The sequence below is a fragment of the Hirundo rustica genome, chromosome 7 (assembly GCF_015227805.2).
Source record: "Hirundo rustica isolate bHirRus1 chromosome 7, bHirRus1.pri.v3, whole genome shotgun sequence".
In the NCBI taxonomy this organism is placed as follows: domain Eukaryota; kingdom Metazoa; phylum Chordata; class Aves; order Passeriformes; family Hirundinidae; genus Hirundo; species Hirundo rustica.
In genome coordinates this window covers 15149236-15177018 of record NC_053456.1, presented here as the reverse complement: position 1 = coordinate 15177018, position 27783 = coordinate 15149236, and the positions used below count along the sequence as shown (strand labels likewise).

Sequence of the window (27783 nt, the reverse complement as noted above, 5' to 3'; positions counted from 1 at the left end):
ACTTGCTGGTACAGCAGGGCTGGGGCTGGGTTGTCCCAGGGGCAGCAAAGGACACCAGGGCTCCATCCATCGACATGCAGCCTCCTGAGGAGGAGGAGGAGGAAGGAGGAGGAAGGGAGACAGGAGGAAGGCCAGGGGGATGCTGGGCACACTCCAGGTTTGGGACAGGCAAGCTGGGAAGGGCATGACTTTACGTGTTGAGGGACAAACGGGGCTTTTCCAGCATTTTGGCTTTGATTTTTAGTTGAGAGGCGGGCCGATAAATCTTCACATCCTCCCCAACGCTGGGGGTGTGGGGACACCCAAGGACCATTAGCCGGGCACTTGGTCCCGCATATGGCACGGGGGCACCAGGTCGTGCCAGGGGGTGCCAGGCAGGCCCCAAGCAGGGCCCCACACTCCGGTCCCTGCCACCCCCCCGCCAAGGGCACAGGGACGCCGGTGGCGTCACGCGGGGCGATAAGGCCCCGACCCCGCTGCACCCCGCCGCCCGCCGCGGCCCCTCGGCACCGGGGGCCAGGAGCTTTGAACGGGGAGGTGGCGGAGGTGTGTGGGGGTAATTTTTTTTTTTTTTTGGGGGGGGGGGTGTCTGCCCACCTGCCGGCACCCCTACCCCAGGGCCAGCTGCTCGAGTCAGGCTCCCGGTTGCCTTTAAGGGCGTTTTTGGGGGAGGCGAGGGGAGCGGAGCGGGGCCGGACTTGGAGCGCGCCGTGCAGCTGGGGAGAGGGAAGAGGAGAAGAAAGAGGGAGAAGAAGCGAGGGAAGGGAGGGGAGCGGTGGAAAAAGTCGACCGGGACCCCATTCCTCCCCAGGGCCGGGGCCGGCGCCCCCGGGCTCCCCAGCCCCCGGCCGCCCCGGGGGTGCGGAGGGGAGCGGGGAGCCGGCGGGACCTCCCCGCGCCCCTCCATCGCCGGGGTCCCGCTTCTGGGGAGCGAAACCCTTCGGCTCTCCCCCTCCTTCCCTCCCCTCCCTCCTCCCTCCCTCCTTCCTTCCTTCCTTCTCGAGGCTTGGCCCGGGGAGGGAGGGGGGCTCTGCCTGCAGTCTGCCTTCACGCCTGCCCGCCCGGGCGACGCCGGGCTCCCGCCTGCCCCCCGCGGCCCCTCCGGCCGCCCCCCGCGCCCCCGGGGCCAGGTGAGGCTGCGGTGCCGTCCCTCTCGGATGTAGGCAGGCGAGACCCCGGATGGATTTCGGGAGCGTCATGAACCAGGTACGGGCGGGCGGTGGGGGCACGGGGGTTCTCAGGCCCCCCGGGACCGGGGGGTGTTGGAAGGGGTGTCATCTCTCCAGGGGGCGGGGGCCATGCGTGATATCCGAGCGGTGATGGGGTGGTGCGTGGAGGGGGGGGTGCTGCCCCTCCGTGTCGGGGGGGGGGTGGTCCGCAGCTGTCTGTCACCAGAAGGGGTCTCGGGGTGCGGGGGGGCTTGAAGAGGGCGATGCGGTGCTCGCAGGGAGGAGAACCTGGGCGGGGGGTGAGGGCCGGTTTGCTGCCGGCAGGGACCTGTGAGCGGCTCTGGGGGCCGTGCCCCCCGTGCCCCTCTCCCCGCCTGGCCAGGGCCGGTGACTCTCAGGGTGTCCCGGAGGGGGACGCACAGGCGCTGGGCTTTGCGTCCCCCCCCTCTCCGAAGCGCGCAGGGACACGTCCCCGTGGAGCGAGGACTGCGCGGGAAAGCGGGGTCCGCCCCCGGCACCCCGCTCCCGCCCCGCAGCCGGGGGGGCGATGCCGGGCGCCTGTCACCCCCGCGGGGGGACACGGTGAGGGGGTGCCCCTCGGCCGGGACACCCTGGCAGCCCGCGGGTTAACCCTCCTCCGCGGCGGGACCGTCAATGGTTAAACTCCGGGTTAATGAGTGGCGAGGCAGCCCCGGCGGGTGCCAGCCCCCCCCCGCCGCCCCCCCGGCAGGGATCCCCGGCCCCTCGGCGCCGCCGGGCCCGCAGAGGGTTAACTCCGTCAGGGCAGGTCCCAGCGCAGATGTTTTTGGGTTGTGCTTCTGGGAGAGGAAACGACCGAGTGAGGGAGGCATCGGCCCGCTTGGGTTTGAGGGGAAAACATGGAAAAAAAGAGAAGTGCTCGGTTCCCGGGCGCCTGAGCCCGCTCGGCGCTGGCGTCAGTCCTGGTGCGGGACCGGTGACCTCAGTGCGTGTGCTGGGCGACAGCTGGCAGGGACAGTGGGGTGACAGTGGCTGCGCCTCCTGGGCTGCTCATGGCACTTGAGTCTGGGCATTCTGGGGGGCAACCAAGCAGGCACCTCTTGTCCCTACACGTGATGGCCCTGGTAAGACAAAGTGTGTCCTGTCCAGAGTCTGGAGCCACCCCCACAGAAAGTGTATCGGTAGGAAACAAACCTCTAGCTCTAACGAAGCCTCTTCTTAGTGATCCTGCTAGCCCTGGGCAGGGTGCTGGGCCTTGGACCTGTGCTCCCCCATGTGGGTCCTTCTGGGGTCCCGAGTTGGGGGGCTCCATTTGCTCCTGCCCTTGGCCACCCTACTTCTTGCTTTGCCACTGTCTGGTCCCTGGCCTTGTGCAACCCATCTCCAGGGTATCTGGTCACAGTGCCAGCAGACCCTGATCAGCATTGAAGCTTCCCTGTTGGGTTTTGGGACACAAGAGTGAAGACGAGCCCCATAGCACAGCTCCTGGGTATGGGGGTGTATCTTTCTTTGTCTCCATCTCTTCCTCCTATTCCCTCACCTTCTCAAAACTACATGTTGGGGGGACACCAGTTTTGGAGGTGCTGCTCAGCATTTCAGTTTCACTGTAGTGTTCTCAGTTCTGTTCTGCTGTAGGCTTAGGACACAGCACGGACTCCAGTCTCCATCTGCCTCAGGCCTTTCCCTCACAAGTAGAGCCCCTGGGCTCAGTACTGGGGCACTAAGACCCCTCAGAGCAGCCAGGGCTTATTTTGGCACCTTAACCACTGCTCGAGGTGCGTCCCAGACACATCAAATGTCCCTGATGATGGGAGGCAGCCGAAAGCATGCAGCGGGCTCTGAGTGCACAGGAAGGAGTTTGCCTGATGCTCCACCAGAGTGGATCTGTGTCAAGGATCCCGCACTGGGCTCAGGGTGGGGCACAGCCTGCTGACAGGCTGGGGTGCTGACCATTCCCACAGGAGTGCCTGTGCTCCAGGCAGTCCCAGGTCAGAATCCATTTGTTGATCAGTCCCACGTGAGAATCCGTGCGCTGGCCGATCCTGCGTGGGAATCTCTGCTCTGACCAATCCTGCATGAGAGTCAGTGCTCTGGCCAATCACCTGTCAGAGTCCATGGCTTGACCAGTCCTCTGGGACAGTCTGTGGATGATTAATCCCATGTAAGAATCCATGTGCTGGCCAATCCTGTGTGACAATCCACACATTTGCTAATCTCAGGTGAGAATCCGTGCGCAGACCAACCCCAGATGAGAATCCAGTTGCTGCCCAATCTCATGTCAGAATCCACACATTGATCAATCCAGTGTAAGAACCTGTTCATGGACCAGTCCTGGTGGAACCCCCTGCAGCAGTCTGTCCCAGCCAGTCCTGGTGTGACTCTATTCCTGGCCTATCCCTGGTGCAGAAGCTGCTCCCTGGCCAATCCTGGTGTCTGGTTTTGCTCTGGGGAGTTGGTGAGGGGGTGGGGTGGATCCTGGTACTTTTTCTTGGGGAAAGCTGGTGCAGAGGGGGCAGTGACCCCATGCTCTCCCTTAGGCTGGCTGTGGGGTGCCCATGGGGCTGGGCTGAGGGGTGTCCCCCGATGGGGTGGCAGCACACGTATCTGGTGCTGGTGGCAGGGCAGAGCAGGGCAGGGCCGGGGCTGTGGGGCCAGAGCCAGGCAGGCGCATGCTGGCCCGTGGGGCTGGATCCAGACCTGCTGCCTCCAGATGTTGCCTTTTTAGGCACTGGAGCACGGCATATCCCTGCCTGTGGCCGGCCCCGTGCCGAGCCAGCGCCTGCAAGCAAAGTAGGGACAGTTCCTGTCCTGGTCATGTGGAGGCATCTCTGTCCCCCTCCTGACCCCCAAAAACACTCTTCTCCCCCCAAACAGGGTCAAGGATGCTACCTTCTCTCCCTTCTCCTCATCTGCACTTGGCAGCACTGAGGCCGATTGCTCAAACCGCCCCGGAGCCGGGACCTGCCCTTATTTGGGTTGAAACCAGGGCTATTTTGGTGCAGCTGCCTCCATTGCAACCCCTTGAAGCTTCTCTGTACGTTGTTTTTTCTGTCCTGTTCCATATCCCTGTGCCAGGGCTGCTGGCCAGGCCAGCCATGGGCTGCTGGGGTCTATCACCCTCCCAGGGTGTTGTGTGTCCCAGGGTGTCTTTGGGTGCAGGTGGTGGCCCCCACGGCCACTGTGGGATGGAATGGCTGGTGTCCCCTGTGGCATTTCATCCCTGATTTGCAGGGCTGTGTGTACTGGGTAACCTCTGTCCTGGTCCTGCTGCCGCCTTCCTGGCGGGGATGGGCCACAGGGCGGCTCCTCGTCAACATACCAGGGGAGAAACGGAGGAGACAGAGTTTGTCCCAGCTTGGGGGACATCCCTGAGCAGCTCTTTGCCCGGTGGTACTCTCCTTGGTGCCCCCAGCATCTCTTGGGCAATGCAGGGGTGGGGTAGACTTGACAGCTTCTGCCCTGGCAAGGGTGCTGTTGAGGCATCCAGGCACGGAGGGGATGGCACAGGGACAGTCCCTGACCCAGCTGCAGGGCGGGCTGGGGATGCTTGGAGGGAAGCCTGGGAGCGGTGAGACCTCCGTGCCCCAGCATCAGCCCAGTGTGACTCACCCCGAGCTGCTGGCCAAGCCGCTCCCCTGCCCTTCGGCACATCTGCCAGTTCCCCCCACCCGGTGGAAGAAATCCCAAAAGTAGCACCCCTGGACGCTGGTGGGGGCAGAGAGGGGCTGTGCGGTGCACGGGGTGCTGCCCCCTCCCAGCGACCCCCATGCTGGAGGTCTGGGGTTCTGTGTGGCTGCCCTGTGCTTCACACACCGGGACTGTGCTGGGCAGGGCGGAGCTGGAGTGGGGGGGGGAGCGGGTGTGCATGGAAACATGCCGTCCTCCCGCCGGGGACATGTTGCATAAACAGGAGTTTTGCCAGAGCTGCAAAAAATGTGAGGGCAGGAGCAGCCAGCACGTGGCGTGGGCAGAGGGTACCTGATCCCTGTGCTGGGCAGGGAGGTGACTGGGGCACAGACACCATAGTCCCTTAGGCATTGTAGGGGAGAAGGATGCTGCAGCTGGAATGGGGGGTAGGGGTGCTGGTGAGGGAAAAACTTTCCCCAACATCCCCAGTTTAGTGGTGCCACCCTGTCCCCTAAAAGTGTCTTCTGCTGTGAGGTGCCCGATGGCAGCTCACACCTCACCCCACACTGTGGCTAAGAGAGGGCTTGGAAGGGCTTGGTGGCTGTGGCTGGGTTGGAGGGACTGCTGAGTAGGGGAAAGGCTCTGGGAATGGCTGGGGAAGTTGCTGTGGCCTGTGGCTGTCCCTGGGATCCCCTTTGCTTGAGGCAGGGTCTCGGGGTGTGCAGAGAGTTGTAAGGTGTGTGCGGAAGTGATTCGCAGCCCAGCTGGGATGTAGGTGGCACAAAGCTGAGATGAACTTGCTTGCAGGGAAGTGGTCCCTCATGGGGTGATGTGGGACCCCATGAGGTGGGATCACATGGGCTGAGCTGGCATTTATGCTGCCCAAGCATTGTCCTGTGGGACACCAATGTGGCTGCTGAGTCTCAATCCTCTTCGACAACTACATTTCCAGACCACAGGGTGGCTTGGGCAGGGGAACCACTTCCAGGGCTGGAGGGAGGAGAGCCTTGATTCCCTCTCTTGGGATCCACATTCTTTCTGAATAGGGGAGCCGTGAAGCTGGCTTGCTTTGGGAGGGTCTGGGGTGTCAGTGTCCCTTTTGACAGCGTGTCTCCAGCTCCAACCACACCAGCTGGCCGGCTTGCCAGCGTCTCAGTGCCTGGCCGTGGGAAGCATCCCTGGTGTGCGGGGGTCTGCGTGAGGGCCGGGGTGGCTGGTGCTGCATCTGCTCCTGGCATTGTAAGGGTCAGCACCAGCCCGGATACTGTCCGGCTCCGGAATGTTTATCGGAGCTCCTGGGGAAGGGAAAAACAAAAACCGCCACCCAAAGGAAGGGATATGCGTCAGAGATGGGCCTGGATCACCCACCGGCGGCCGGACGGGCCACGCTGTGGGCTGTGGGCCAGTGCTCTCCTGGCTCCAGCAGCCCAGCCGGGGAGACCCCGGTGTGCCCAGTACCGCACTGATCCAGCCCGATCCTGAATCGCAGGGCCCTCCATGGAGGTTTGTTTTCCCCCAGCCCTGCTGGCATCTTGCAGGTTGGGGCTACAACCCGCGGGGATGCTCCGCTGGAGCAGGACCTGGCAGCGGCCCTGGGCACTTCCATGGGTGCAAGGGTTGTTTTACTGAGGGAGGAGGAGGGAGAGGAAGGAGGCGCTGAGGGAGGGAGGTGTGAGCAGTGGTTGCAGCATGGAGAGGGCTCTGAGGTGTCTCATCCCTGGATAGGAGGTGGACGTCTGCATTCCTCCAGCCTCGCTCAGTTCTTGTGAAATGGTGCTGAAGTCCTGTCGGGATCTGTGGTGCAGAGGTCAGTCCCTGAGCTGCAGCTGGAGGGGTTAGGTGGAAGAGGGATCTCATGAGTTACTCTGCACTATGGCGGTGTGGCTGGGGACTCTCAGGGGTTTGGCAGCCAGGTGTTTGTTTCTGGGCTTGGACATGTCAAGGGTATCGAGTTTCTCTAGGTATAGTGACAGCTGGTGATGAGCGAGGGAGCCCATCATCGCTTTCCAGCGGAAGGCTGCAGGGTGTGCCCGACCCTTTATGAGACATCAGAGACTGCTATCGCTCGTGGCCACGGGGCCTCGTTTGCTGCGAAACTGATTTTTCTGCTTGGCAAAACTTGGCTCTCAAGGCAGCAGCTCGTGGGATGCGGCTGCTGGGAGGGATGGGGCTACGACCTGGGGGGCCGAGTGGGCGGGTGGGGGTCCATGGGGGGCTGGCGGGGTGGGCGGCAGCCCTGCTGCGCCTCGTTCCTCGCATTCCTGGGCAGGGCTGCCGGGCGGCGGGGTCGGCGGCGGGGGCCAGCCGGCAGGAATGCAAACACCGGTGAGGGGGAGAAGAAAGGCCGCTGTGTCTGCCACGGCGAAGCGAAGCCTGGACCAGGGGTGTGGGTGTCCCCCTGCCTTTCCCACCCCTCCCCGCGCCGAGGGATGCGGGAAGCCCTGAGGACAGAGGCGGCGGCTGTTCTGGTGTGGCTGCAGTCCTGCATGGAGTGATAGTCTCACTGGTCCCGTGGGGGAGGAGGGTGCTCCTGCATCTCTAGGTCCAGCAACTGGACTGCCCTAGGGTGAGATCCGTTGTCTGGGGCAGGGTCTTCCTTCTTCTGCTTGAACTGGGGGCATGTTTGAGCCAAACTTGAGAGAGGGAAACAGCTTTACATTCCTGCAGCCCTTGTAAAACTGCCTTTCTGGGATGCGAGAGTGCCATGCAGCCTGAGCTGCTGTCTCCTGTGGATGGGAAGAGTGATCCCGGGTGAGCACAAGCCCGTATTAGATGTCAGAGAATCCTTAAAAGCGGGGAAATACAACCACAGGCACCCCAGTTTTTTCCCTTTTCCAGCCAGAGGTGCATTTGTAGCCTGCAAGCTTCCTCATGCCGGCAGCAGAGAAGGACTGGGCATGGATCCTACCTGGCTGTGGGACCAGTGTGTCCCATTGTGGGGGAGCTGCATGTTTCCCCCCACCTCTGGCCCTGTGGCTGGTGCTGGGCGGGTGTCAGGGGCGCTTGTTGAGCATCCCCAGGGGAGGAGCGCGGCGGTGTGCAGGGCATGGTGCAGGGTTCGGCACAGCCCTCGTCAGCTCCGTCCGCAGCAGCAGCAGCAGCTCGCTGCCGGAGAACATTCCAGGGAGGCTGGCGCGGGGCCAGCGCCGCGGGGCAGGGAAAAGGGCCTTTTATGGAAGCGTTTCTGCATTAGAATAAAATCATAATAATAATGCGCAGGGGAAGGGAGCGGGAGGAGGAGGAACCCCTGAAGAAAACAGTGAGACGGGATGGGAACAGGCTGGCAGCCGGGGTGGGGAGCAGGCGCTGGGCATCGTGCTCAGGGGACCAGGATGGGATGGGATTTGGGTGCTCCTAGTAGGGTGCTTGGGCAAATCCTTCTTCTTATGGCCTGGGGCAGGAGAGGCAGAGTGGGGTGCATGGATCCCCATGCTGCCATGGTAGGAGACCAGCTCCTGAGTGGTGTTTGCCATCTTGGCTCCATCCTGGGATGGGGCAGGGGATGGCCTACTGCGGGTCACTGCTCCTGCTGGGATCTGTAGAGGACAAAGTGCCCTGAATCACACCCTCCTACTACTGCTGGCATCACTGGGCCAACACAGAGCTGGAGTGCCTGTGCCCGCTGCCCCAGCACCAACGAGGCGCTGCCTCTCCCACCCTGGCATGCTGCTGCTTCCCGACGGACTGGGGTGCACGCAAAACCCAAGGTTAATTGTCAGTAATTGCCGCTGGTAATTAAGGTAACAATAGCCGGGCTGTTCAGCTGGCGGCTGCTGGAGCTCACGAGGCTGGGCTGGGGTTTGTTCCAGGAGTTAGCTGCTCTTGGCATCAGGCACCCGCCCTGCACTGCACCGTGCTGTGCTCGCCGTGCCCACCCGGGCTGGGGCTCTCCTGCCTCCCTGGCCAAGGACGAATGGCACAGCTGCCAGGGCCCTGAACCCACTTCCACTCCCAGGAAGTCAGCCTTGACTTTGGGGTGCTGTCTGCGCTCCTGCCTGGGCTGGCAAGGCCGTGGATGCCCCTGTCACCCTGTTGGGTGGGTGCTGTTTTCCCTGTGGGGTGGGTGAATACTGCATTCCAGCCTTTTCCCGTGCCCTGTGTTGGACAGGGGTGTTCAGTGACTAATTCTGTCTCTCTTCTGCTTCCTTGCAGGCTGTGACCCCCTGCTCCCCGACTGTCAACTATGAGCTGGTGAGTGACACCTCCACTGTGAGCCATGGGTGACAACCAGGGCTCTGGGGATGCTAGAGCATCCCGCTCTGGGTACAGGGCTTTCTCTGTCCCCAGGCTTCAGGACGTGAATCTTCCACTCTCAAAATCACAGGGGTCCTGAGCTGGGGGTAAGGGCACTCCCATTTTGGTGCTGTGCGCCCCATCATTGCAGGCTGAAGGGCATCCCACAGCTGAGCAGCACAAGCTGGAGCAGCCCAGCCATCATGGGACTCCTGGAGCTGGAGCTTTTAGGGAAGAGAGGCTTGCAGGATTGCTGGGAGGCAGATAGGACGTGACCATGCAGAGCTCAGGGTGTCCCTGGCCAGAGCTGGGGCGGTTTCTTGCATACCCGGAGATGGCTGTACCAGATGTGCCTTTGGCTCGGGGCGCCCAAGGCCGTGCATTTGCAGCTCCTGTTATTGTCACCCTCTACTATTGTCTGTCCTGGGGGCCTTTAATAATCTGCTGGGGCCAGGGCGATGCAGGCCGTTCCCACCCTGTCCTCTCTGGACACCAGGAGAACAGCTGGATGCATCATCTCCGTTCACCCTGTCCTGGGAAGTGCGGGTGTGGGGCTGCTGGGCAGACAGCCACAGTCCTTTGCCACACTGCTCCAGGCCGTGGCTGGGCTCTGGGGTGTCACCTGGAGCAGGGCCATGCCCAGCAAGAGATTTGGGAAGCATGACACGATGGTGCCTACCCTACCAGGCAGCATCTTGCCAGCAGAGCAGCTCCCATGCCCCATCCCCAGCCCGGTGATGCCCGTGGCAGTAGGCAGAGCAGGCACGTGGCAGCAGAGAGACTGGCATAGCCTGGGGCCGGTGCGGCAGCCCTTCCTTTTTGCTCCAGACGTGTGCCAAGGCTTGCTGGGGCAGGCGCCGGGGAGAGGAGGCCCTGGCAGGGTTTCAGCTCAGGCTCAGCAGCCTGGCAGTGCCGCAATGCCCGTGCCTCATGCGGGGCCCTGGGCTGGGCAGCCCATAGCTGGGCGGGGGGCTCACATGGAAAGTGAGTGTAGGGGATGATCACCTGCAAGGTCACGAGGGCAGCGCAAGAGCCCAGGTGAGCGAGGGCGTGGGGTACGAGTGGAACATGCTGCCTGCCCTGGGGCCCCATGGTGGTTATCTGCCCCGAGTTTAATCTCTGCCTGCACCCCCTGCCCCTGCCAGCCTCCTTGGGCACTTATCGACAGCAAAAATGTGTTGGCTTTGAGCTGGGGCCGTTACTGTGGCTTTGGGAGGAAATTGAAAGGGTTTGCTCTGCCTCGTGGATGGAAATGTCTGCTCTGGCCCTGAGTAGAGCAGCCTGGTTTTGGGGGTGACCTCCATCTTCTTGGTCTCAAGACTCCCATCTGGTCCTTTTGCTGTGCCACCCCCAGGCACCACAACCACCATTCCCAGACGGAGATGTCTGTCTCCTGCTTCCTATATTTGGAGTCCAGACACTTTTCCCCACCCTAGGAAGTTAATTCCTGTCCCCAGCCTCCTTTCAGAGTTCTCTGCAGTGGCATGTCACCAAATTTCTGCCTGTTTTGAGCATCTCAAACCCTGACTCTGCTCCCACTGAGGTACTTCACTGGCCCTGTGGGATCAGGCTTATCTCGGGGAGCTGGTCCTGCTGGTGGCCAATTGCCAGGCTGGGTGTGGGACTGCACTGGGTCTGCCCTGTTGTTTTCTTCCCAGCTATAGGGCCTGACCATGGAGGATCCATCTGGAATCCCAGATCTGTGGGGGACACCAGGTGCCCATCATGGAATAGGCTCAGGGTTCAGCCAAATGCTTCCCATTGGTCCAGTGCCAGCGGTGGTGGCTGAGAGGCAGCATGGCAGCATCCTTGGTACCTGAGTATCCCAGCTCTGCACTTGGGTTTTGGGGGATTCCCAATCTTTAGGAAGAGCGGACATGTTGGCAGGCAGGGAAGGGAATGGAACCGTGATGCATTTCCTAGGAAGCACCAGAAATATCCAGGGGGAACTTTTGACCCTGTCCCCACTCTGTGTGCGTGTGTGTGTGTGTCCCTCTCTCAATCTCTCCTCTCTCGCTTGCCTTTTTCTCACCCTCTCTTTGCTCCTGTCTGCAGCCATCCCCAGGGGAGAGCATCACCAAGCAGGTAGAAGTTCTGGTAAGTGCAATAAGCCACGGAGGCTGATCACTGCCTCAAGACCTCCTTGGGGGGTCGCTCATACCTGTCCTGTTGCTGCTGCAAGCACTCCCTGCAGCCAAAATCCCTCAGCCTGGAATGCTCCTGTAGTTTCCCAACATACCTGGGACCCTGAAGTCCTCTCCCCTTGCCAGCCAAGGTGATGATGGCCATGCCAAAGGCCAAGCAAGATACCCAGGGCTGGTGGCAGAGTCGGTGGTGGAACCCCGCATACTGGGGGCTGAGGCTTTTGCTGCAAAGCTGGCTTTCCTGTCTTGGAGCTGGGGATCTGTTACTTAATCTGTGGACATGAAATTGCTAAGACAGTGTAGACAAATGCACTGCCAAAGTCAACGCGGACAGCTTCCCCCCGCCTGCAGCCAGCTTGCTGGCCTCTCTGTGGGCTGGGACCCAAGGGATGGAGACATGATGGTTCCCATGAGGAAGAGGATGAAAGCCTTCCTCACCTGAGATCTGGCTTTGCATAATCCCTTTGGTTGTCCAGGACATGTTTCCAACCCTGGGAAAGGGCATCCTCAGAAAAATCCTGTCAGAAGCCTCCTTTGCTGGCTTCGCTGTCTTTCATGGAAGTTTCTTGGTATTTCTGAAGCCTTTCTTGTGCCTTTCTTCACCCTTTCCAAGCAGAAGGGACTTTCAGGTTTTGAATGCTGCCAGGAGCTTGGGGTCATACCAAGCTAGCTTGGGACTGGAAGGCATATTCTTGATGTTGTTGGCAGAGGGATCTTCAACCCAACGTAACTGGGACCAGCCCGTCCTGTGCTGGGCTGGACTGGGTTATACTGGCTTGGCTGGAGTCTCTCTCCATAGGGGACGTTTGCAAGGTCTGGCAGCCCAGCAGCGGGCAGGAGTGTTTAATAACAGGAGTGCTTGCTCCTATCAGCTGATTGCAGGCTGACTCTTCCTCGTGCAGGGCTGGCTGCAGAGACGCAGCGCGGCTGCGGTTGGGAAGGGGGGAGCAGGGCAGAACCCGGGGAGCGGGGCAGAGCTCAGGGGCTCTCGCCGGGGCAGGGGACGCTGGAGGGCCCTGGCTGTGGGCACCCGCTCCCCCGGCTCTGGAGGGTGCCAGGAGTGGACCCGCCATGGCGTGGAAATGGATTAGCAAGGGGCTCACTGCTATCCAGGTATGGGGAGGGAGAGGGGCTCTGGTGTCCCCACCTTGCTTGCCGTCCTGTGCCTCAGTTCACCCATGTGGGAGCTGGGGGTGATTCCTGGTTTCCCCATGTCAGCTCTCTGTTGGGAAGGGCTGTGGTTTTGGGAAGCTGCTGCAGCTAGATGGGGTGACACAGACTGATGGGGCTCTCCTGGCTGGTGGGTGTGGGTATGGGACCCCATTATGAGCATTTGGGGCACTGAACAAGCCATGGTAGGGATCCCGTCCTGATCACTGGTGGGTGATGCAGGGACGAGCCCATATTCAGGTTCAGGCTTGTTCCACGCACCATGACTCTCCCAGGGAAGGTTTTGCCTCTCTTTTTGTTGCATTTTAACTCCTTAATTGCCCTCAGCATTGCTGGAGGGTTTCTGAGGTGAGCAGGCAATTTGGGACACCCTGAGGAAAAAAACTGGAGGGGGAATTGTCACTACTGTTCAAGCACCTCTGGGCACAGAGACAAAGCTGCTGCCTTCTGGAATGGCTTTGGCTGGGGGCGGCGACATTGTCCCCAGGCCCCAGGGTTGCTGAGCCCGGCTCGGCTCTGCAGGGCAACCTGACCTTGAGAGGGGCATGCGAGGCTGGTGGAGGGTGACGCTGGCTGTCCATGGGAGCAGCTCTGGGACTGTGCTGGGTGGGCAGAAGGTGGCAGGTGAAGGCTGTCAGGGAAGCCGTTCTCCCCCTCCTCCCATTCCCTTTACTGTGCTAGCTGTGGGATGCTGCAGCCCTGAGGAGAGTAGCGGCAGTCTTGCAGCTCCAGGGACCAATGGGGCATCCTGGGAAGCAGCCGCAGGATGCATCTCTTATTTCTGATCCTTCCAGGCGTGTTGCCTGCGTGAGATGAGTATTTAAATGACTCCTGCTTATTAGCTGGAGATACTAAAGCTAATGAGGTGCGAGTGTGTTTTTCCTCAGTGGTTTTTTTTGGAAACCCTGCTTTGTTTTTCGGCTGAGGTCACAAAGTCACAGAGCAAGCCGGCTGCAGATGAAATTTTCGAGGCCGGAGAACATGCATAAATAGAAGTTTCCTGCTCCAAGAGCTCAAACATTTCCTCCAGGCGTTTGGCTCGGTGAAGCTGGGGCCAAAGCAAACTGTCGTGCCTGGCTGGCTCCTCGATGCCGCTTGGGCAGCGAACCTGCCCCTGCTCGGGCAGGGCCAAAGCAGCTCCGTCCCAACAGGGGCGTCCACAGCCTGATGGAGACAAGAGGGACTTGTGACATGCCTGAGACTGTGTCTACCTGCTCAGCATCCTCCCAGAAGGTCCTCTGAGGCCCTTTGGCAAGGCAGCGGCGCCACAGTGCCCATGACAGCTGGTCCCAGCAGCATTGGGGTTGAGAGAGTTGGGTTTTGCGTGTGGGATGAGTCAAGCTGCTTGTGCCGCTGGGATGCTTGGTGGGATTTGGAGACAGCGATATTTTGGGGGTGTTAGGTTGCTTAGTGCAGTGTGGTGGAGGTGGGAGGGTTTGGCAGCACCATCACATCCAGGTCTAGCAACATCTCTGTGCTGGCTGTGGCTGGGTAATGGCAGTAACTTGCTTTTCCTCCCTGGTTCTTTAGGATGCCACAAAATCCCCCAGAAGTGGGCAGTCACGCTGCAAAACATCCAGGTACTTTTCCCCTCACTTTCCCCTTCTCATGACCATCTCTGCTCTGCCTGAAGCTCCCTCCCACCAACACCTGCTTCTCCAGAGGTGCTATACGTGGGAGATGCTTCCAGTGAAGAAGACACGGGAGTTATGACCCACCATCCCCAACCTGGATCCCCAAGACACCCCAAGAGGACTGGGAGCAGGGGAAAGGCCACAGGCAGCTGTGTCCTCATGTGTCCCAGCCTGTCTTGCAGGGTGGGGAACGGTCCCCGTGTCCCCTCCCCGTGCTGTGTCTTGACAGTGGTCCCCTCCCTTGCCCAGGAGCGTGAGCCTGACTGCAGCCATGGAGAGCAGCTGTGACCTGGACCTGGTGTACATCACGGAGCGGATCATCGCTGTCTCCTACCCCAGCGCGGCCGAGGAGCAGAGTTACTCCAGCAACCTCCGCGAAGTGGCCCACATGCTCAAGTCCAAGCATGGGAACAACTATGTGGTGAGGGGCACAGCCAGGTCCCTGTCAGGCTGGTGGAGAGGCTGGGGTGCTCAGCTGCTGGGGATGGGTGCTTGCAGGGGATGGATATTGCATCCTTGTCTTCATCTTGGCTCTGTTAAGGGAGGGTCTTTGCACTATGCTGGATAGATGTTTTCTTCCTTGAAGATTACCAGTCCCTTTCAGATGCCCTGGGAGTTTTTGTTTGTTGTACTGCCCTGTGGCAAGTTGTTACTCGGGATAATGTGTCTGGGGAAGCCTCTCATAGCAGGATTTTGGAAGGCTTTGGGGTGAGAAAGAGGTGAGGCTGCAGCAAGGGAGAAAGATGTCCTCTCACTCTGTTTTTCATCTTCCCTAAAGCTTTTCAACCTCTCTGAGCGGAGACGTGATGTCAACAAACTTCACCCCAAGGTGGGTCACAGCTGTGAGAAGCAGCAGGGATCTCAGGGGCCTCAGGGCAGGACCAGCTCACTGCTACAAGATGTCTAGGGGAGAAACAGCCACCTCTTCTATTCTGTCCAGCTGGAAAAGGCCCTGAGAAAAGCACTTAGACTTCATACTGTGTTTATGGTATTCCAGCTTAACTCCCATTGCGCTCCCAGCCCCCCATTCTCAGCCCAAAACTGGCTGTTTGGAATCTCCTGGGAGCCTCCCTAAGGCTTTGTCCTCATCCCTCTGATAACAGGGGAGTCCTCAGAAACAGAGCCACGTAACCTGGGGTGAGGGGCCTGAGATCTGGGACCATGGTGGCCTCCCCAGGCTGGGGATCTGGGCAGTGGGGCGCAGGGTTGGGAGGTTGAGTGTCAGAGCAACACAGAAATGCCCTTCATACTTGCCCGGGGCATTGCCTACTGGCAGGCTGGGAACTCCGCACGGGAGTGCCTGTGACCCCAGGCTGTTTGTTCCCCTGTTCAGGTGCTGGATTTTGGATGGCCTGACATGCACACCCCTGCACTGGAGAAGATCTGCAGCATTTGCAAAGCCATGGACACGTGGCTCAACGCAGCGGCACACAATGTGGTGGTGCTGCACAACAAGGTGGGCAGGACCTGTCACTGGGGCACGGTGATGGGGTCTGTGGGGCTGCAGGGATCAGGCTGAGCAGCCTCAGGGGGTGAGGGATGCAGAGAATGTGGTGGAGAGAACTGTGCTTTGGGGTGTGGGTAGGTGTCAGCACATGTGTGTAGATTGGTGTGTGTCTAATAAGGGCTGGGGCAGCCGTGGGCTGGTGTATGCTTATAGGGATCAGTGTGTGCCTCTGTGGGATGTCTGTGCCTGGGTGCTCACAGGCCCCGCTGCCCCCATGACACCCCTTCTGCTGTGTGCCTGCAGGGGAACCGTGGCCGGCTGGGGGTGGTAGTGGCTGCCTACATGCACTACAGCAACATCTCAGCCAGGTGAGAGAGACATGACGTCCTGGGGTGGTCCTGGGGCCCACTGGTGATCTCCGTCCCAGTGGTGGTGGGGTGCTGGTGCCAATACTTCAACCTCATCTGTCCTCTGATCCCCACAGTGCTGACCAGGCTCTGGACAGGTTTGCCATGAAGCGCTTCTATGAGGACAAGGTGGTGCCGGTGGGACAGCCATCCCAGAAGAGGTGGGTCCTGGCATACCTTTGCAGGCTGGATTTTTCCCCACGGGGTAGTTGGATGCAGGGTTCCAAGGTGGATGTTCCTCTGTGGGTTCTGCCCCCTGAGCTGCCCATCTGCCCTCCAGGTACATCCATTACTTCAGTGGGCTCCTCTCTGGCAGCATCAAGATGAACAACAAGCCCCTCTTCCTCCACCACGTCATCATGCACGGCATCCCCAACTTTGAGTCGAAAGGCGGTAGGTTCCCCCAGCTGCTTCCCCAGCTTGCTTCTTCCTGCACCACCACCCCACCCTGCCTGGCCAGGCTTGTCCTCCTTGGGTGATATTTTCCACCATTTCCAGCTTGAATTTCCCTTTCCCTCTCAGAGACTGTTCACTCACGTTAGCAGGGTGCTACCCTTTTCTGGCAGAGATGCCCTCAGAGGATGCCCTCCCGATGCTGGGCCCTAACCTGAGCTGTGGGGTGCCAATGTTTTTCTGACAGCTTTTCCAAGGATGGCACCAGACTGGGGTTTGGGATGCACTATCCTGTCTTGTGCTGCTACCTCACCCAGATCATCATCCCACCCCTATCCCCAGTCCAGCACTTGCCCTAGGTCCTACAGGACCCAAACTGAGCGCTCTGCCCTTTCCCAGCTCATCCACAGCATCCTTTCTGCCCATTGCAGATGTTGCCCTTGATCGGTGCGGGCTGGCTGGGGCAGGGAGCGGCTGTTTGCTTTGGCTCCCTCCCTGTTTGGATTTCTCCCCCGTGACTAATCCCTCCCCTGGCCCCTCCGCCCAACCGCCTAACAGCAGCGTGCCTTTTCTCCCCGCCTTGATGTCTTCCAGGTTGCCGGCCCTTCCTGAAAATCTACCAGGCCATGCAGCCGGTCTACACCTCGGGGATCTAGTAACTATCTCCTCGCCGTGGGGCTTTCCTACTGCCCAGCATGGGGGGCATGGCGAGCGGGGGAGGATAGAGAGGGTCAAGGACAAGTCTCCTGCGGTCTTGTGCTCTGTGCTTAGTCCGTTTGGGGGCCAGGGGAAAAAAAAGGGGGCTTCCTTTTTTTTCGGCGGTGGTAACTGGTGGTAACTTCTTTTCGTCCGTGGTGCTGGGCCGTACTGGACCCTTCTGCTGCGAGGGCTGTAGTGACTCCGCGTATCAGCAGAGGGAGCCTGGGGCTGCGCGGAGCCTGGGGCTGGGTGTCCCCGGAGGGAGTGGGGAAAGCGATGGAGGCATCTGGGAGAGGAGCGCACCGTGGGAGATGAAGGCATTTCTTCTCTCCCTGCTTAAAGAACTGCTCTTCCTGCCTGGATTAGTCCTTACGGATCACGGAGTATTCTTATTTGGAAGGGACCCACAAGGATCATTGAGTCGAACTCCAAAGTAAATGGCCCATATGGGGATTGAACCCGCAACCTTGGTGTAATTAGCACCATGCTCTGACCAGCTGAGCTAATATCCTTTCTTTCTCCAAAAAAAGGTTTTCCCCTCGTTTTAATCTCCACACAGTCTTTTTCTGATGCTGATTACCAGAGTAATCACTGGCAAAAGGAAAGCAGGAGCTGATTTCTCCGACCTTCCAGACACTCTGCCAGTGCCACATCCCAGTCTGGGTGGGACCCCTGGTCTCCCTGGAGGGACCGGAGCACCTCACCTCTGGGATATTCCCATCTCAACCCCCAGGACCAGATCTGACTTCCACACAGCCATGGGTCCCTGTTAGCTGAGATTTACTGCCATCCTGGCCTTGCCTTTCAGCTTTTAATAGACTGTTTATGGGATGCCTATAATAAACTCCAGGTTTATCTTGCCTGTGAAATCCAACTCCTTTCTTCCCTTGTCCCTGGCTGCTGACGCCACCGCCCGTCGGCAGTCTGTCGGTGGTGCACTGGGAGGGGAGGGCTTCCCACAGGGAAACTGAGGCAGGGAGAAGAGTCTTCCCAGAGATTTCTCCCTCTGTGTCCCATGCCCCAGTTGAGCCATGGGAGCTGGGTGGATGGCTGATAGCCCAGCCTTGGCACTTGGAACCTGGGCAAACCCTCCCACCCAGCAGTTTTTGCACCCTTGCTGAGCTGTGCCTCAGCTTCCCCTTCCCGTCCTCCTTCCACTGGGAATGGGTGCCCCTTGAGGTGGTGGACGGGACCTCCCTCAGTCACAGGGAAGGCAGGCTCTGTGCTTTGCGCCTTTTCTGCCTGGATTTTGGTGGAGGGCTGGTTGAGGTGCTGCTAGGAGTTTTCTGGGCGGGGGTCTCTGCACCACAGCTCACATCCTCCCACTGTTCCTCTCCGCAGCAATGTGCAAGGAGACAGCCAGACGGGCATCTGCATCACCATTGAGCCTGGCTTGCTGCTCAAGGGCGATATCTTGGTAAGGATTGTCAGCTCAGCTCCCGGTGTAGGAAGCACACAGGGGTTGTGTGGTTGCCTTGCCTTGGGTCCAGATCCCCAGATTCCCCTTGCCCAGTTCTGGGGGCTTGTCCTGATGGCCCATCCCCGTTCCTCCCTGCAGCTGAAGTGCTACCACAAGAAGTTTCGCAGCCCTACCCGTGACGTGATTTTCCGTGTGCAGTTCCACACGTGTGCAGTGCATGATCTTGATGTTGTCTTTGGCAAGGAGGACCTGGATGAGGCCTTCAGAGGTAACTGCCCTGGCACTTCCCTGCTCCACACTCCCTCATCCTCCCACCCCTCTAACTCTGGTGTCATCATGGGGACATCTGGGCATCCATCCCAGATCCACCCCCGCCAAAACAGGGCACCCCTGCTCCATCTGCAGGGTGTGGTGCTGCTTGGGAAGTGGTGGCACCGTCATCCCTTTCATTGCCAAAACCATTACTGGTGCAGAGGGGCTGGCTCAGGGTTGTTTCGGGGGCTAAGATGCACTGCACCATGCAGGGATATCCCCTAGCAGCTCCCAGCCTTAAGCTGGTCTGGGGGCACGTTTGGGGCGACTGGCTACTACTGAAGCTATGGATGGAGATAGTCCCTTTATTCTGCTCTCTCCTTGCCAGATGACCGCTTCCCTGAGTATGGGAAGGTGGAGTTTGTGTTCTCCTATGGCCCCGAGAAGATCCAAGGTATGGCTGGCTCAGTGCCATGGGGGTTTGGAGGTGCATGCTGTCTCCTTTCCTTCCCCTCAGCTGTAGCCTCTGCTCCCTCCCTTGTGACCTCCACCTGTCCCCTTGAAGTCCCACTGTCCCCAGGGTAGGGTGAGGCATCCAGGCAGTAAGGCTGATCTAGGAGCACCCTATCCATCTCGCTCTCTTCCCCAGAAGGCTGCTCTCCAAAGCCCTTGCTGGCCCAGGGGAGGTGGAAGGAATGTTTGGGAATGGAGGACTCCCTTGCTAAGGAAGTCCAGAGCCATGCACACTCACTGCCAGTCTGTGTGCTGGTCTCTAGGCAATCCCAAAAACCCCAGGCAGACTTGTACACTTTGTCTGTGAGTCTTGGTGTACATCCTGTGCTCATCCATCTCTTGATGCTGCCTTTCCTACAGGAGTCTCCTGCCTTGCCCCATGGCTCCTGCACTTTTTTTCCTTGCATGCACTTTTCTCCACCTATTCCCCCATCCCACCCTTGCTGGTTCCATTGTCGTCCTACCTGACCATGCTGTCTCTTTCCAGGCATGGAGCACCTGGAGAATGGGCCCAGTGTTTCTGTGGACTACAACACATCCGACCCACTCATCCGGTGGGATTCCTACGAGAACTTCAACATCCAGCGTGAGGACAGTGCAGAGGGGGCCTGGGCTGAGCCGCCCCTGCCCAGCAAGCACCTGGAGAAAGGTTAGGGCTCACAAGGTGGTAGTGGCCAAAATGGCCACATGGAAATAGCCCTGCCCCAGGACAGGGGACACTGGTGGGCAGCAGAGCGGCTGCTGATGGGGGCAGCGTGGCCATGGGATGGGAGAGCAAGATCTGATGGACTTTGCCTTCTGCAACAGTGCCAGGGAGCTTAGGCTCTTCTTTTCAGCACTTAGCTGTCAAAGTCCTGTTTGCACAAGCCAGGTCCAACCCTAGTTTATGCCCCAGACCTTTAAGAAATCCAAACCCCATGTCTGCAGGACCGCTAGGTATCCCAGCTACTTTGTCGTGCTGCAAGCATGGCAGGATGTAGATGTGCCTTAATTATCCCTAGGGGATGAGGATGTCTTACTGGCCTTCGATGGTCTGCTGCATCTCTCAGAGCTGGGAAAAGCCCTTTGAGCACCCATTTTGTTGCAGCAAGTTGACTGCTGTCACCCACTTGGCAGGAACGGGCAGCACTTGTATGTCGAAGGGTGGTGGGCCCCTGTCCTGGAGGCAAGGCCACCCGTGGCCAAGCAGATGCCTGGGCTTTGCTGGCCAGATCTGGAGAGGCGTCCCTGGAGCAGGGACAGCTGCGGTCCCTGATGTCCCCGAAGGTCACCGGCTGCTTTGAGTGGGAGCTGTGGATGGCGGTGCAGGGTGGGGGCTCTGGGTGCCTGGGCCAGCCGAGAGTGTCTGTGCTGCGGTGGCCACACCGAACTGGACCTGGGGCGGCTCTGTGCAGCTGGCATGGGCACTTGCCTTGGCACAGGGCAGTAAACAGGCAACTCGTGATGTGCAGGCTCAGCTGTGGGCTATGTGCAGGCTGGGGAGCTGTGGGTCCAGCCTCAAGCTGGCAAAGACTGCCTGTCAGTCCCCTCCTGCCTGCAGAAACCTGAGTGCCTCATTGCACGTGTTCCACTCTGGATCCTGGGCCAAAGTTTCTGCACCCCAGCCCCTCCCAGGGCTGCAGGGGTACCCCAGGACTCATCTCTGTACTTTCATGGGGGTCTTTGTGAATATTGGTGCTGCAGAAGTACCCCAGGGCTCCACTCCATTTCCCCTTGGGGGTCTTAGCAGGTGTCAGGGACCTGTGGAGGTACCTCCGTGCACCGACTGGGCTGTCCTCTCTGCTGGGAAGGGCGGCAATAGAGAATGAGGGCACCTTGAATTTGTAAACACTGCCCCAGTTTGGAGATGAGCCGGGACTGTGGAAGGGTGAAGCCACAGGCAGAAAGCTGCCCTCTGACCCATGCCAGCACAAGCAGCTGCAAGAAGCCCACCTACAAGGGGTCTTTCCCAGCTGTCCCATGGGACACTTTGGGCAGTGGTGGTGGGAGTCAGCATGAGCTTGAGGGGCTCCTATCTTTTTCCTTCTCTGTTGTCACTTTTCCTCTTTTCCAGCCTGTCCCAAGCCAGGATGGGGACTCTGGTGTCCGGCTGTGCAGGGGGGGGTCCCTGTTTATGGTCGTTCTTGCCTTATTTGGTCAGGGAATTGCACGCCACATTTTTGGCACCACCAGGCGTGAGCAAGCGGCGTCCGGGGGCGGAGGGGGGTGAGGTTGGCACCAGGACCCACGCCGGGCTGGGATCAGCCGCTGCTCCTTGTCCCTGCCGCTGCCCGTGCTGCCACTCGGCGAAGGCTCCCCGCAGACGCTCGCTGCAGCCCGGGCCGACGGGATCGGGATCGCCTGCCGAACGGTGGGTTCCCCCATGCCGCGTCTCTGCTGGCCACAGCCACTCTCAGTGAAGGTGGAGGCCCTTTCTCCGGCAGCTTCGTCTCAGCATGGAGCACCCATAAGGGCTGGGGGGTGCCTGCCAGGGTGGGATGGTCCCGTGGGACCCCAAAGCTGGAGGGGCAGGCGGGTGGCTGGGGATGGTGCCTGTCCTGGCGTCCCCTCGCCTCTGCCGTGCTTATCTGTGGGGACTTGGAGAAGGGGAAACTCACTTGCAGCGGGGTCATCGGTTGACTAAGCTCTTCCAGAGCAGGGGGCGTGAGAGGGGGATCTGTACCCGCACATCTTGCTCTCTGGCTGAGGGGACGCAGATGGATTCAGCAGGCTCTCTGTGAGCCACTTCCATGGGAGAGGCTGGCCCCATCAGCGAGCTCACCCTCCTGCTTTACTCAGACAGAGTCTCTGCTGCCAACCATGTTTGGGCTGCCCCGTGGTCCTTATGGAGAGTAGGGTATGCTGGGATACCCCTACAGCCTGTCCTTCTGCCCCTCAGCCATGTCTGCACAGCCTGGGGAAGGCGAGTGGCTCTCCCTGCCTTCCTTCCTCCTCCTTGAAGGGGCTTTCAGGTCAATGGTGGCTGCTTGGCAGGTTCCTGCTGCAGTCCCCATGGCCATTGGTTGGCCGAGGGTGTTCAGAGGTTGAAGGGAGGTGATGCTTCATACTCTGGCTGTTTTTGTGGTTGCTAGCACTGTGGTAGCTCTCCTTGGGGTGCCAAGCTGGCTCCAGAGAGGTGGGAGGAGGCCGGCAGCTGGATGTGGCATTGCTGGGTTTGCAGCTGGTTGGAGGATCACTGCAGAAAAAGTTTGGGGTACTACAGATGCTGTAACTCTGGAGATCATTTATGGCCTGGTTTGATTTTGCTGAGAAAACCAGTGCTGATGGAGAACTGGGTGCTGGGACTGGCATGGAATCAGTGTACGGGTTGTCCTCAAGGTCTGCATGTGTGACTGTTGTGAGGTCCCCAAGCTCTGTCATCCTGTGGTGTTGTGAGAAAATCTGAAAGGGCCAGATGTGTCCCCAGCCCAGCAGCTCCCTGTAACCACTGGTCTTTGGACCCACCCTGGGCTGGCCCTGCCTGCCGTGTCTTTACCAGGCTGGGAGGAGAGTGGCCAGGGCCTGGCCAAATCCGACATCTGCAAGAGAGTTGCTAAATCCCCACCTGAGTCATGGTTCTGGCGTAGGGCTCCCCTGCAGCTCATCCCTGTCTTCCCACACATCCCCTAGCAGGGCAGGGCTGGCCAGGGTGGGAACTGGGGTAAGCATCCCACCCTTCCAGTGAGGGGAGGTCACATCAGAGCCTGAACCACATGTGGCAAAGGTCAGGGGGTCTTGGAGCCCCAGAAATAGAGCTGGATGCTGATCCTGCACTTTTCCATGGAGGAGAAAGCCCCTCAATGGGGTCCCTGTCCTCTGTCCCCCAGGAGGGTTGGCATATCATGGGGCACACCTTTCCTAGTGGGGTCAAATCCTGTCCCACTTAGCAGGAGGGGCTGAGGCTGCCTAGGAGGGCAGGCCAGGCTGTGCAGAGGTGGAGAGCCAAATGGGCCAGGCCAGAGCTGTTAAATCCATTGCTGGAGCTGCTGGCAGGCTGCTGCTTTCCCCCTGCGGCTGGATTGGTCCCTAGGCCAGGCTCGGTGGGGAGGGGGGCCACTGGCTCTCCTCTTGCCTTCACCAGCTGACTAAAGCTGAAGGAATCCACTTCCCTTCCTTATTCTGCCCCTCTCCGCTGCTCTCTGCTCCATCTGCTCCAAGGTAAGGGTGTGTTGAGGTGGGCATTTTGGAGGGCAGTGAGGATCTGCACGGGCTGGATGGGAATGCACAGGGAGTGTTCCCCTTGCTTCTGGTTATCCCCCGTGGGTGAAATGCTGGAGCATCTACGGGCTTGGCTAGACATTTCAGCTGGAGTGTGGCTATTCCCAGGACAGGATCTGTCCTCTGACCTGGTATTTGGGGCTGTCATGTGAGGTGGTGGGGGGGTTTGTTCCCACTGGGACCGAGAACCAGGCAGGGCTGGGATGCAGGGAGAGAGAGATCAGCTGGTGAAAACTCAGCCCCTTCTCTTCCCCCTTTAAGCTGTCCTTGAAGTCAAAACTTTGTAGCAGTTCTATGCTTTGGGCTGGGGTTGTGCCACGGCAGGAGTGGGGAGCTCTGTCTCTGCCCTCCCGCAGCTGGCACAGCCAGGACAAAAAATAAGCAAACTTGGGAGGTTTTGGAAGGTTCCTGGCTTGGCATGTGCTATTATCTGGGAGCAAACAGGGCTGTGAGTCAGGGGGCCGGCTGGAAACACTGCTCTCATCCCCTGCCGTCATCCATGGGGGTGTGAGAAACACATGGTTTGGAGCATTAGAGTGGAGGGAGCCTCATGTTTTGCTGAGTGTAGTGGATCAGTTGAGGAGTGGAGTCCTGAACATGTGTTCAGGCAGGGGCCTGGATGTGGGGTGGGCTTGCTGTCACCTGGACCAGCAAATTGTCAGCACCATACCAGCATGGATTTTGCTTGGGGTGGTGCAGTTCAGTCTCAGACAGCTCTGGAGTGGATGAGATCATGCCGTTCCTCCTGTCATAGAGCAGGGCACTGTGTGCATCCCGAAAACAGGGCTGGCTTGTCCATGCTCTTCCCGTGGCACTGGCAGGGCAGGCAAGGGGATTGTGACAATGGGTCAGTGGGGTCGATGGCTTGTCCGTGGCTGGTTTCCACCCCTCTTTAGCTGTGTTAGTTATTTCAGATGGAGAAACTCAAGTCTCCAGCAAGACATTTGAATTTGCAGACCCGTCTGGGTTTCAGCATCGTGTGTGGTTTGGAAGGACATCCCCACCCTGAATGTGTCGCTGTTCTTTGGGGACAGGTGTGACGCACGCACACAGGAGCTGAGCAGGGCTGGGTGTCTCAAATGAGGGGGTCACCCAGCGGGGTGATGCTCAGTGCACGGCGCGAGGCGGGCAGGCTGTCCAGCTGTCCGGCTGTCTGTCCTGCCTAGGAAACAGTTAACGCGGCGGAGCCCTGCTCGTGGAGGAAGTAGTTAATATTCATAGCTGGAAGCTGTCTGTCTGGCTGTCCTCCCTCCATGGCTCCCACCCTCTCCGTACCTCACTGAGGTTAACTCGGGCTGGGGCTGGAGCTCCGGCGGCCCCGCCGCCCTCCCCGCGCCGCTCCCCTTCCCCTCCCGCTCCTCCCTGCGGTCCCTGTGTGGTCTGGGGCGGAGGGGAGCACAGCCGCCCCTCCTCGCCTCCATCCCATCTCCGGCCTCTCCCACCTTCGGCTCGTCCATCCTCCCCTCCGGCTCCCCGTGTCCCGGGGTTCCCGGTATCCCACCCCTCCCGGCGCCCCGCCGCCGCCCGGGTTCCCCTCTGGCGGCCCCGCGGGACACGGCGCTGGGAAGGGAGTAGCTCCCTCCGCGAGAGGGAAAGCAGAGCCAAAGGGACAAACGCCAACCCGAGCCAGCTCCAGGCCGTCGGCTCCTGTCCTGGACGGACACACGGGGCTGCCTGTGGACGCCGTCGGAGCTGCCACCACACCAGGTGCCCCAGGAAGGCTCTGGTGCTGGAAGGGGTGAAGGAAAGGCATTTTGCTGCGTGCTCCTTCCCTTCGCCTGGGATCTTTTAATCCCCGTCCCTATCTGGTAAGTCTTGAGTTCGCTTTTCTTCGGTCTGGGGGCTGGGTGGTGAATTCATGGTTGTGGTGACCTGCGGCTCAGGGGCTGGGGTTGCTCCATGCCATCATACCTGGTTACAGGATGAAACCAGAGATAAAGCGGCTAAACTCTTCCCTGTGAGGTTCAGCTCACACCCTCCTGTGAAGGGTCCTGGGACCCCAGGGTCTTCCCTGCTGGCTGATGCTCCAGAAATGCATTGAGGCAGGGGCTCTGGGTGGGGAGTGGAGGCAGCAGGTGGGATGCTGCTGGGGGCACGACGAGGAGACACAGTGATACCTCAGCCTTATCTTCTGCAGCGGTTCAGAGCCGTGGACAAGATTTGTGCTGGTGCACGATGCTGTGCGCTGCACCCCACTGTGTGCGAGGCAGTTGCCTGGGATTTTGGGGATGCGAGCTCACCCCCTTGGCGTTGTCACACTTGTCCCGGACCAGTTCTTTTACTGGGTATAGCCACGGGGTGCTGGAGAGGGAGAGGACAAAGCATTTCTTCTCCAGGGCAGCGAGCCTGGCAGCAGGGCTGGGACCAGGCTGGGCTGAGCGTTTCCCGCAGCTGCCTCCATGCAGCTGGAGCAGACAGAGCCAGAGCAGAGCTGCGTCCGGGGCTGAGCCCAGAGCAAACCCAGCCCACGATGGGATGGCACAGTCTGCCAGCAGGAGCTACTCCGACCTTCAGGGATGAAATCCGACCTTGCTGGGAGCTGCAGACACTTTGCAAATGGGGTCCTGAGAGCCTGCTGCTTTGAGGGTGGCTGGTTTGGCTAAGGCGTTCTGTCCTGTTATCCCTTAGTTTTGTATTTTATTTTATTTTATTTTATTTTATTTTATTTTATTTTATTTTATTTTATTCATTTAGTTTAATTTAGTTTCGTTTTGTTTTGTTTTCTATTCAACTTCTCAGGTGAAAAGTCTGAGAAGTTGAATAAATAGTAATAGTAATATGAAAGATGGTGTGGCCCAGGGATAGTGGAGGAGGCTTTGAAGTGGCAGCAAATAGCAGTGTTTGTCTTATGGTATCAGAGCCCAGGAGGTACATGGGGTTGAGGACAGGATGAACAATGAGGTGTTGGGCAGAGCAACCATAGGACAAGGGTTTGGCTGATGGCTGAGCTGCCACAGGCTGTTCCTTGCTTACTACCCTGGTACTACTCTTGGGGGGGTGGCCACCAGCCCCCCTATGTCCCCTCCTCACCATAGGTTTTGGTGAAGGTGGGACGTAGCAGTTGGGGCTTTCTGTCTCTGCCATGAACTGCATCGTGCCCATCCTGACCTCTCTTGGAGACATTTCTCCCAGCCGTGGGGCAGTACCCAGCCCAAAGAGTAATTAAAGCCTTTCCTGTCTATTTTTTCCCTTGGCACCATGTGCTTACATTTATATTTATTTATTCCCTTTTCCTTTCTATTCCTCTGCCGTTGTCCTCCCAGCCCCCATCCTGGCTTTTGCCCTGTTTCTCAAGACCAGCCAGCACCCACTGCTGCCTTCAGACAGGAGGGCTGTGCCTTTCCCCCTGTCTCCAAGCAGTGTCTCAGCCTGTCCAGCATCGACACTGCCCCTGGATATGCTTTTTTCTTTTTTCCTCCGTGGAAAGAGTTTCACTCCGTGTCTTCCCCTTTTCCCCAGTATGGGAGGTGTTGTGGAGACAAATGCTACTGGCTCCTGGCTTTACTGGCTGGATGAAGAAGCTCTGAGTCTCTGTGAGAAATTCTCACCCTTTCTCATATCAAGTGCCCAGAGAGGACCTTGCTGCATGGTCCTGAGATATCTTCAAGCCAGCGGGAGGCCTTGGGGCTCAAATGCCTCCTTGGGATATTGCCAGTGGGGATTCAGGAGTGGAAAATCAGCAACAAGGAGAGGGCCCTGACTTTGTAGGACTTGGGCTCAGTGTTACTGTCCTCCTCTGCTTTATGGTGAGGGGGGCTGTTGGTGTGGGAGCTGCCGGGGTGCGGCGGCGTGGGACTGGTTAAGCTGTCCCGGCTCGGAAGTGTTTTGCTTGCAGATAGGACCGCTCTGATTTCACACTATCGTGCTAGGGCCGTCTTCCGTCCCTGAGTCAGCCGCCTGGCCCCCCGCCAGGGAAGAGTCATTTTTTCCTCCAAAAGAAAGTGTTTAACACTGCTCGCGGGACCTTCCAGGAAACCTCGTCAGGGAGCTGGAAAAACAAGAGTCTGCAGCCTGGTCCGTGCTGTGCTGCTCTGGCAGGGGGGGATGCAGCTTCGGAGCTATTCCCATTGCTGTCAGTGGCCAAGGTCCCTCTGTATCCCCAAAATCTGTCTGCCCCACTTGGAAAGGTTTAAAGGGGGCAGCTTGTTGTGGTGTTGGTGCTGATGGGTGTGATGGAAGCTGGGGGGCTCAGAACTGGAGTGCCAGATTACTGGCGGCGACGCTACCATGCCCTGGCTTCCCCTCAGCTTTTAGGGGCTGTGGAGCAGAGCCATCTGCCCACACTGGACTTGAATCATGGTGTCAGGGCCTTCCCGGGGAGGAGATGCTGCATGTTCAGGGCTGGGCACTGTCGGTGCGGAAGCTCTGGGGCAGTTTGACCTGGCCTGAGAGAGGGAAGGGTTAGAACAGAAAGGGTGGAAGCCTCTTTAGCTAGGGAAGAAAAAGTCAAGGATGTTTGTCTGGCTGCATCCATGCATCATTTGGGAGGAGAATGGCCA

The 27783-nt window shown here is 59.2% G+C and overlaps 1 protein-coding gene across 9 annotated transcripts in view; it reads left to right on the top strand.

The window, feature by feature from the left end:
- Positions 1-27783, top strand: part of TNS1 (tensin 1) — a 66257-nt gene that overhangs the window by 10992 nt on the left and 27482 nt on the right. For 2 of the 9 annotated variants that reach the window (XM_040069404.2, XM_040069400.2), the window contains exons 4-17: positions 8928-8966; positions 11064-11105; positions 13853-13902; positions 14206-14377; positions 14735-14785; positions 15290-15412; positions 15707-15771; positions 15888-15971; positions 16091-16203; positions 16798-16858; positions 18244-18319; positions 18461-18590; positions 18963-19028; positions 19575-19736. In XM_040069404.2, the coding sequence (XP_039925338.1) occupies positions 8928-8966; positions 11064-11105; positions 13853-13902; positions 14206-14377; positions 14735-14785; positions 15290-15412; positions 15707-15771; positions 15888-15971; positions 16091-16203; positions 16798-16858; positions 18244-18319; positions 18461-18590; positions 18963-19028; positions 19575-19736 (1234 nt within the window). Of the gene's footprint in view, positions 1-124; positions 158-837; positions 1207-6221; positions 6279-6564; positions 6583-8927; positions 8967-11063; positions 11106-12207; positions 12266-13852; positions 13903-14205; positions 14378-14734; positions 14786-15289; positions 15413-15706; positions 15772-15887; positions 15972-16090; positions 16204-16797; positions 16859-18243; positions 18320-18460; positions 18591-18962; positions 19029-19574; positions 19737-27783 lie in introns of those variants that run through there. The other 7 variants (XM_040069401.2, XM_040069407.2, XM_040069405.2 and 4 more) reach the window with 7 other exon arrangements.